Here is a 10,453-nt window from a genome sequence, read left to right as displayed (position 1 = left end):
GTCCACCCGAGATCTGCCCCTCCAGGTGGAATCCTGCAAGTAATACACTTTTGTTACTTCAACACTGTCTGCATCTGGGTCTGCATCTCCTGAAACGTGATACTGTGGGGTTCTACAGTATTCCCCATAGCTATAATGCATTTGCTCCAATTTAAAGGGGCAAACAGCAGTTGCTACATCCATTTTTGGATTGATAAATTATATGTACCCATTTGATATTTGACGAATATAACTTACACATTTCTCATGAGCTTAGTTCAAATGTCTTAACCCATCAGAACCCTAATTATAACCTTGGTTTACTCCAGTGTTTGTAAACAAAGAAAATGTAAATAAACACTATAGCCACAAAACATGGTTTAAACTATAATTTTATATAATGGCTGGTCAGTCCTTGCATCTATTAGCACTGTCTATGAATTTGAGAGTGGTTTCTCCAACCAATCCCTCCCTCAGCCTTTTACTGCAACAGGGGTTGCTGATTTCCCGGTTGACTGACTCCAAGAGCAGGAAGTCGCACTCTCGTCTCTCAGATAGGGAAAGCGAAAAAAGAGGAGTGATCAGTGAGGTGTCATAAATATATTCCATTACAACAACAATGGCACAACGGACGGTATGACAAGGTCGTTTTGGTAACACTAGCTAGGTAATCACTTTCCTAGTTCTGGCGCTTTTTCGTAGGAGACTCCCTGCAAAGAAGCGTGAGAAGTTATTATTAGGGAGAAATGGCGGACGGCGGAGGCTTCGAGTTAGGTGATGTTGTCGACCCACCCATTGCGCCGAATATCATCTGTCCCCTTGTCACCGTTTCTGACCTACCCAGCCCGACAGCTGCAGGTAAAACACAACACGTTGAATGTTTACACTGTTCGACCACCTAGCTGTGCAAGAGAATACAGCTGCATTAGCGTTATTGTGAGAAACTAGATTTATTCTCAGTAAGCTGGCTGGGCTATTTGTGGTTACAATTTGCGTTGCATACGCCGGCGTAATTACGCAAACTATACCATGTTAATGAACTATATCGATTTGAGCCCCTTTATCACTTCAATTATTCGTAATTCACTATACTATCCAGGTAATGTGTACATCAATGACACATCAAGTCAATATGTGCATGCATGGATGGTGTGTAATGTATTTATAGTCGCTATGCAACCCAGTGGTAGTGGAAATGCTAGGCAAATCAGTTAGCACAGCATCATCTCATCTGGGTATTTGGAGCTTTAGCTTTGCTCTTTCTCACCCAGGCCGTAACCTGAAGGAATGGCTGCAGGAGCAGTTCAATAAAAAGCCTGAAGAGCAGAGTGAGGACGCGCTGCTCCACAACGCTGCTTACGTAGGAGACCTGGATACTCTAAGGAACCTGCTGCAGGAGGACAGCTTCAGAGAGTGAGTGAAGGAGGGTGGCCACTGGGCCTTACTGCACACTCTCTACCCCCATCTCCAACCTGTTTTGCACCCTTCTCACTTCCCACATTAATGTGAATATCCTATGCACACACGGTATTTAGCAAAGTCTGAAAGCCACTATCTTACCCCTTTCATATCCAACACAGTCATATTCAAGATGTAGGCCTATTGCAAGAAAATCCCTTCCACCCTTCTGTATCTCTCTTTTAGTTTGTGTGTGTATGTTGGAAACACTTTTTAGGATACGGCACCATCGGCAATACCGCCCCTTTATTTATTTAACAGCGTTCTGAGTGTTAAAATAGTCTACTACAACTGGTATGAGTTCTGAGCGAACATCTCCTATTGGCTGTCAGGCGGATCAACGAGAAGTCTGTATGGTGCTGTGGTTGGCTGCCCTGCACCCCTCTGCGCATCGCTGCCACAGCCGGTCAAGGGGCCTGTGTGGCCTACCTGATAGGCCAGGGGGCCAAGGTGGACCTAGTGGATGTGAAGGGTCAGACGGCACTCTACGTGGCGGTGGTCAACGGACACCTGGACTGTGTGACCATCCTCCTGGAAGCTGGAGCTGACCCCAACGGCAGCCGCCACCACCGCAGCACTCCCGTCTATCACGCTGCACGGGTAGGCAGGGTGGACATACTCCAAGAGCTCATCAGGTGAGCATCGCTGCCACAGCCATGCCAATTTAGTTGATTGAATTGGATGGAATGAAGGAGGCTATAATGGCTATAGGAGGGGTCATCTGCTAGTGTTTGTTGATTGAATTGCCTTGGACCAATAATGGAATCAGGGCTCATTTTTCTTGGCAAAGGAAAGAAACCAATACATTCTGGGAAAAAACTATTGTTTTATTACACAATTATTCTCCATTACTTTTGTGTTATTGTCTGATTGATCAGTGTTCTCTGTTCATAACATGTCCCATCACCATGGTCGTGTTCATTAGGGCACGCAATGGAAAACGCGAAAATGAGCTTTTCTTATTGGACAGTCCGGTAGGCCCTCCCTGTTTGTCAATATTTTCTTCCCACTATGGTGCCTAATCAACACGACCCATCTCTCCAGGTTCCATGCCGACGTGGATGTGGACCACCAGCTGGGTGCCAGGCCCCCGTTTGGTGCAGCCCGCACCCTCACCACACTGGTGGTGTGCCCGCTCTACATCAGCGCCGCCTACCGCCACCTCCACTGCTTCAGCCTGCTCCTGGCGGCCGGCGCCCAGCCGGACTACAACTACAACGGACCAGTGAGCCGCGAAGCGCTAGCAAAGGGTTTGGCCTCCTGCCTGCTGGATGCGGTGCTGAGACACGGCTGTGAGGCGGCGTTCGTCAGACTGCTGCTAGACCACGGTGCCGAGCCCAGCCTGGTAGCCTGGGAGCAGCCCCACCGAGAGGGAGCGACCGCCGGGGGCCGAGAGAGGGTTGACCCCGAAGCCTTGCAGCTCTACTTGGAGGCCAGGAGTGAGTAGAGTTCCAACCTTCACACAGCACCATTATATTTACATTTTAGTCACTTGGCAGACACATATCTAGAGCAATGAGGCACTATGATGTGAAAAGTCACAGAAATAATAATGGTAGTAGTGGGTTGCGTGTATGAAAAGCATCTTTATGTGTTTGTGTCTATTTGACTGTCGCCTATGAGTTTATTGAAAGCTTACCTTCGCAACATGGCAGAAGTGTTTACCTGAAAAGGGTGAATGTACATACATATACATCCAAGATGGCGTAGCAGTGCAGACGTGGTTTGTTGTCCTCTCGTGTGCTTTTGTATTTTTTGTCTTTTTTTTGTACATATTTCATTTATTTTCAATCTCTTTTCCATTTTTAAATTAAATATACCTTCCGGTAACCCACCTGAACCAATGTGACACGGACCTGCTATTTTTTTTAGACCTTACTTGCACATCATCATCTGCCCATCTATCACTCCAGTGTTAATTTGTTAAATTGTAATTACTTCGCTACTATGGCCTATTTATTGCCTTACCTCCTCATGCCATTTGCACACACTGTATATAGACTTCCTTTTTTTCTATTGTGTTATTGACTATGTTTTGTTTATTCCATGTAACTCTGTGTTGTTGTTTCTGTCGCACTGCTATGCATTTATCTTGGCCAGGTCGCAGTTGTAAATGAGAACTTGTTCTCAACTAGCTTACCTGGTTAAATAAAGGTGAAATAAATAAACACTGTAACAGCAACATACATTGAACACATCACAAATATGAAATTAACACTTGACGATACCTTTGCGATCATTGACATTAAACTAAATGTATTTGAAGAGTTTAGTTCCAAAACACTATATATCCATCGTTTAGCTGGAATTAAATATTTGTATTCTGTATATTTGACTGTGGATATATGGTTGTCTCATCTAAATGACTAAAATGTAAAATGTAAATATTTTACATACAAATCTCATATGACTCTATTGATTTATTGTTTTATATTGATGTCACAAATCTATATATTGATGTCACAAATGTATCATTTGTACAGTTCTTTATAAAAAAAACAATGAAATTGTCACATTTTACTGTGTAAAACCCATCACTACTACTTATTCCTCCGAGAGTGAGGTGGATTTATAGCATTTTGCAACAAAACATGATTATTTGTCTCTCTGAAATGAAACCATCAAGTGGTTGATTTCAATCAAATACAGTGCATTCGGAAAGTATTCAAACCCTTTGACTTTTTCCACATTTTGTTACATTACAGCCTTGTTCTAAAATTGATTTATTTGTTATTTTTTTAATCCTCAGCAATCTACACACAATACCCCGTAATGACATAGCGAAAACAGGTTTTTAGAATTTTTACAAATGTATTAAAAATGAAAAACAGATACCTTATTTACATAAGTATTCAGACCTTTTGCTATAAGACTCAAAACTGAGCTCAGGTGCATCCTGTTTCCAGTGATCATCCTTGAGATGTTTGACAACTTGATTGGAGTCCTGTGGTATATTCAATTGATTGGACATGATTTGGAAAGGCACACACCTGTCCCACTGTTGACAGTGCATGTCAGAGCAAAAACCAAGCCATGAGGTTGAAGGAATGGTCCGTAGAGCTCCGAGACAGAATTGTGTCGAGGTACAGATCTGCGGAAGGGTACCAGCGTTGAAGGTCCCCAAGAACACAGTCGCCACCATCATTCTTAAATGGAAGAAGTTTGGAACTACCAAGACTATTCCTAGACCTGGCCGCCCGGCCTAACTGAGCAATCGGGGGAGTAGGGGCTTGGTCAGGGAGGTGACCAAGAACCCGATGGTCACTCTGACAAAGCTCTAGAGTTCCTCTGTGGAGTTGGGAGGCCTTTATGATAGATTGCCCAGATGTAAGCCACTCCTCAGGAAAAAGCACATGACAGCCCCCTTGGAGTTTGCCAAAAGGCACATCAGACCATGAGAAACAAGATTCTCTGGTCTGATGAAACCAAGATTGAACTCTTTGGCCTGAATGACAAGCGCCACGTCTGGAGGAAACCTGGTACCATCCCTACGATAAAGCGTGGTGGTGGCAGCATCATGCTGGCGGGATGTTTTTCAGCGGAATGGACTACAAGACTAGTCAGGATTGAGGCAAAGATGAACGGAGCAAAGTACAGAGAGATCCTTGATGGAAACCTGCTCTAGAGCGCTCAGGACCTCCGACTGTGGAGAAGGTTAACCTTCCAACAGGACAACGACCCTACGCACCCAGCCAAGACAATGCTGGAGTGACTTTGGGACAAGTCTCTGAATGTCCTTGAGTGGCCCAGCCAGAGCCCAGACTTGAACGTGATTGAAGAGAGACCTGAGAATAGCTGTGCAGCGACGCTCTATGCTGTAATCACTTCCGAAGGTTCTTCAACAAAGTACTGAGTAAAGGGTCTGAATACATTTGTATGTTATATTTCAGTTTTTTTTGCACAAATTTATACAAACCTGTTTTTGCTTTGTCATTATGGGGTAATGTGTGTAGATTGAGAGGGAAACAACTATTGAATCCATTTTAGAATAAGGCTGTAACATAACAAAATGTGAAAAAAGTCCAGGGGTTTGAATACTTTCCAAAGGCACTGTTACATCTCTGTCATTGAACAACCCCGTGCCACATCTCTTTCATAAGTTCTTCAAAAAAACAAACAGCTAATTTACAAACATTTCTGAAAATGGATATATAGGTTTTGGAATTAAACTCTTAATTTACGTTACTTCTTGATTAATTGATTTTTACATAACTAGCCTCGTTGAGAACCCCAGGCTTTCCCTAATCAGGAAAGCCTGGGGAAGTCAATGGTAGAAAGTGTCTAAAAAGGGTTGGAGACCCAGTGTAAATCAGTGACTCCCGGCAACACGTCAAACCCATCAACGACCTTGCTTGGGCAGAGTTCCAAAGCGCGAGAAAATATGCTCTGACATCGTAGTGAGAAGTTTCCCACTCACAGTCTCATACAGTATGTTGCCTGACTATAATATTTTATCTTGATACGTTAATAAATACCTACTGTGTTCATTTTGGCATGTCTAGAACATCCATTGTAATGTGCGTAGACCGCAGACTAACTAACAAAGAATTGGTAGCTAACTAGCTACCCACGAACATTGATTATTATGTTACAAGCTTGTGATGACTTTATGTAGTCATCTTGTTTAATCTCTATTGGTCAAAGGTAATACAGTAGCACGGGAGTGCGCACTGCTTCTCAAATGTACATTTTCATGCGTTCTCCACACTCGTCCTCACACGAACCTTCGAAATAAAATGTCCTCGGAGTGACACGTGTCAAAACACGCAACACCCAATCTACGGGCATGTGGGGTGGGAGGGGGGTTCTTGAAATGTACATTAAATGCAGCGCTCCAATCTAGCTGTTTCGGCCAATACAAACATCTTCAGACTTCCAAAGGAGCGGCGTGACGACAACGTGATTTGGAGGTATGGTAACACGAGACTATTACATTACATCTACACACAATATTTGACATATCTGCACTAAGTATTTATTTTCTCTCAAACTCATTGATGACAATAACACCATTATCTTACGGTACTATCAACCAGAGGTGTGGACTCGAGTCACATGGCTTGGACTCGAGTCGGACTTGTTGTTCCCTCGGTCCTGACCCTGAATCCATTCCCTCGGTCCTGCCTCAAGTCCATTTCCTGAGTGGCCTGGTCAGAAGTCTCCAGGCATCCCCGAACAAATATTTCTTGGAATCTTCATCAATGTGAAAATAGCCAGGACACAAAATGGAATCACTGCCCATTTTTCAGATCCAGTCTACCTCAAAGCAGCTGCCGTGGATCTGGCTTTTTCTCTGATGTGGGTAGAGCACCATGTGCTGGTCAAGGAGAAGGTCAAAGAGGAGGTGGCACAAATATTATTGAGTTAAATGTAACTTTTTCTCATAATTTAATCCAATTGACTGCAACAATAATACTTGTTCATTTTAACCCACTGTATCACCAATACTCTAATACCGGCCATTTTGTTTCTGCTATGCTTTATTTAACATGTTTTGCCAGAACTGATTCTGCAAGATGCTGAAGGGACTGAGCAAGCTGTGCCTCTTGTTGATGAGTAAGAGCGAGAGGACCATAGTCTTGGACAAGAAAAATGGCTTTTTGCAGCACACTGTAAGAGGCACACTGTAAGAGGCAGAAGAAAGCTGTTGGGACCGCTACAGCTAAGTCACTACCTCTGGGCGACGAACGTGAAGGCTCTTCCTTCACTGTCCCGAGTGGCCATCGGGGTCTTGGCAGTGCGTCCAGTGGAGCGTGTCTTGGCAGTGCGTCCAGTGCTCTGGTGGAGCGTGTCTGCAGACATGGTGGCATCATACTGCAGCCTCATCGTGCACAAATGACTGACAGACTTTTATCGAATTTGGTCTTTTGCAAATGCAATGCATCATAGGCCCTGAGATAAGAGAAAAAATGTAACTGTTTATGCATTACACACACACACACACACACACACACACAAACACACGTAGTCTCCATGTTCATGTTTTATCTCCCAACTTTGGGACCTGTATTTTATTTCTCAGACATTCAGGCCAGTGTTCAAATTGTAGGCCTACTTGAAGTTCAGTAGCAGTTGTTTTTGATGTACCTTTTAATAAATGATTGTAACTTTATATATCTGGATAGAGACAGAGAGCACTACAATATTTTGTTTTTGTTGTCATATTGATATATTTCCATGGAATTATAACGTTTATTTGTAAAGTAATAAATATATATATATTTTTTAAAGCATTCATGATGTGTAAATGTAATATACTAACTATTACTCTTCTTAAAAATATGAAATGGTATTACATTTTGTGATGAGCACATTATGACTTGTTTAGGACTCAAGTTTAGGACTTGAGACTTGACTTGGGACTTGCCTGTCTTGACTTGGGACTTGAATGCTAAGACGTGACTTACTTGTGACTTGTAAAACAATGACTGCTAACAACATCTGCATTGAAATATGAAATGGTATTACATTTTGTGATGAGCACATTATGACTTGTTTAGGACTCAAAACTCAAAAGTTTAGGACTTGAGACTTGACTTGGGACTTGCCTGTCTTGACTTGGGACTTGAATGCTAAGACGTGAGACTTACTTGTGACTTATAAAAACAATGACTGCTATCAACATCTGCTTTGCTGTTTGGGGTTTTAGGCTGGGTTTCTGTATAGCACTTTGTGACATCTGCTGATGTAAAAAGGACTTTGATTGATAACACATCACATCTATCAGATTACTTCCTTGAAATGTCATGACTTTCTTACTTCTATGAAATTAGACAAACTGCTAGAGGAAGTTCATCTCGGATCCATGGACCTACCGGAAAATGGTGTATTTAAAAAAACAATGTTTTACATATGGAACTGCTGACAGGTCAGCAAAGTTTTGCATAGTTTGCACTACGCCACGCATTGATTATTATTCTGTACATAGTTTGCACTAGCCATACAATTAAATGGAACATAAACCACGTTTCCATCCACAGTTTTTTATGAGAGTAAAGCCATACCGTATAATCATTAAAAATAAATTTAACACACCAGCTGTGATGAAAAGAGGAATTTTCTGAACAATTGTATAAATGCTGACAGATAATTTGTTCGTTCAACATGTTGGGATCTTTTTGTGTTGGTAAAATGAATTATGCAAGAAATTGAAGTGGAAACGCCTTTATGCACAAATATTGATATAATAACCATCATATCGAAAGTAAACTTTTCAGTAAATATCGATTGCCGTTTGACAAATACAAATAATATCCATAATAATCTCATCATGACTAGCCTATACCCACACTGTACAGTATCTGCTGTTGGCTAGAGCGCACATGCCAAGTCCAGAGTGGGCACATTTGCGAATTAACGTGACAGTTTTTGTGACAAAACTATGAGTAGAGTGGAAAATGCAATGGAAACACATTGAACTTCAGATTTTTATTCGGTACATGTTTTTGGGTGCACTACATCACCACGCCACGCATTGATTATTATTCTGTACATGTTTTTGGGTGCACTACATCACCACGCATTGATTTTTATCCGCACATCACACATTTTCGGGGGGTGTAAACACCACTGGTGAGAAAATGCACTTATTTTCTATATGCAGATTTTAGAATATTCACATCTGTGGTCAATTGGATGGAAATATGTATGACATTCATGTACGCTACTACCATGCGCCTTTGGAAGAGTTTTGTAGATTTATATGATATTTTCTCAGAATTGCCATCAGATTATTGTTGATGTGTATCATTCAAGTTTAATGGAAAATGTGATGTCAGACTGTTCAAATGTGTCTTTATCCTGTTGATAACAAATTCCTTCTTTTTTTCCCCCAGGATGTCCTCATAGGCTGACCTACCAATGTCGGATCAGTATTAGGAAAGTGATGGGGAAGCATCGGCTAAAACACATCCCTTCTCTACCGCTCCCGGACCCCATTCAGAACTTCCTGCTTCACCAGAACTGACTCTGGCAGGCCTTGCCTTTGATTATCGTTATGCTATTATGAACAGTGACGGACTTACCATTAGGCAGAAGAGGCAATTGCCTCAGGCTTCACATCATAATCAAGGGGCCTCATGAGCTGGGCATAATTTAAACAAATAAAACTAGTCATCTTTTTGTTTATTTCCCAGCTTGGGCTGTTGAGGCCCCTTGATTTCTCAGCTTGGCCCCTTGATTTCTCAGCTTGGGCTGTTGAGCCCCCCCCCATTCTCTGCTCAAAGGCTGGACTGCTCAGTAGGTTGGTTCAGCAGCAGCAAAATCTGCAGGAAGCTTCAAAGTTGCAAACGAAATGGGGAAGGGTTTCTTTGCCTGGTAATGAGGCCACATGGTTGTCAAAAATACCTCCCAAAAAGTAAATGAATCCATATAGCTGAAGAATAATAGATCAATAATTTATTTCTATACAAATACACTACGTGTATGAAACATTAGGAGCACCATCTCTTTCCATGAGATAGGCTGACCAGGTGAATCCAGGTGAAAGCTATGACCCTATATTGATGTCATTTTTTAAATCCACTTCAAACAGTGTAGATGAAAGGCAGGAGATGGGTTAAAAAAATACTTTTACACCTTGGGACATGGATTGTGAATGGGCAAGACAAAAGATTGAAGTGTCTTTGCGGGGTATGGTAATGTAGTTGATGGCAGGCGCACCGGTCTGAGTGTATCAAGAACTGCAACGCTGCTGGGTTTTACTTGCTCAACAGTTTCCCATGTGTATCAAGAATACACATGGGAAACACCCAAAGGACATCCAGCCAACTTGACACAACTGTGGGAAGCATTGGAATCAAAATGGTCCAGCATCCCTGTGGAAAGCTTTCGACACCATGTAGAGTCCATGCCCTCACGAATTGAGGCTACTCTGAGGGCAAAAAGGGGTGCAACTCAATATTAGGAAGGTGTTCCTAATGTTTTGTACACTCAGTGTACAGTGCATCAGAAACATTTGTTTATTGCTTGTTTGCTGTGACAAAGCCTCCATTCTCTGTATGAGTCTGTATGAGTT

General features: G+C 42.3%; 1 protein-coding gene across 3 annotated transcripts; it reads left to right on the top strand.

Moving 5' to 3' along the window:
• The first annotated feature begins 500 nt into the window (after positions 1-500).
• asb1 (ankyrin repeat and SOCS box containing 1) lies at positions 501-10,232 on the top strand. 3 transcript variants are annotated; one of them, XM_046359591.1, is made up of 5 exons: positions 501-837; positions 1,251-1,392; positions 1,770-2,072; positions 2,482-2,876; positions 9,273-10,232. In XM_046359591.1, the coding sequence occupies exons 1-5, from the start codon at positions 726-728 to the stop codon at positions 9,401-9,403; spliced, it is 1,083 nt and encodes a 360-aa protein (XP_046215547.1). In that variant the 5' UTR covers positions 501-725; the 3' UTR covers positions 9,404-10,232. The 3 variants fall into 3 exon arrangements, with proteins under 3 accessions (XP_046215547.1, XP_046215554.1, XP_046215562.1); XM_046359598.1 differs by lacking the exon at positions 9,273-10,232 and adding an exon at positions 6,939-7,672; XM_046359606.1 differs by lacking the exon at positions 1,770-2,072.
• The last annotated feature ends 221 nt before the right edge of the window (positions 10,233-10,453 follow it).

Source organism: Oncorhynchus gorbuscha, linkage group LG01, assembly GCF_021184085.1.
Source record: "Oncorhynchus gorbuscha isolate QuinsamMale2020 ecotype Even-year linkage group LG01, OgorEven_v1.0, whole genome shotgun sequence".
NCBI lineage: Eukaryota > Metazoa > Chordata > Actinopteri > Salmoniformes > Salmonidae > Oncorhynchus > Oncorhynchus gorbuscha.
Note: the sequence above shows the minus strand (reverse complement) of the source record. Positions and strands in the feature narration are given on the sequence as shown.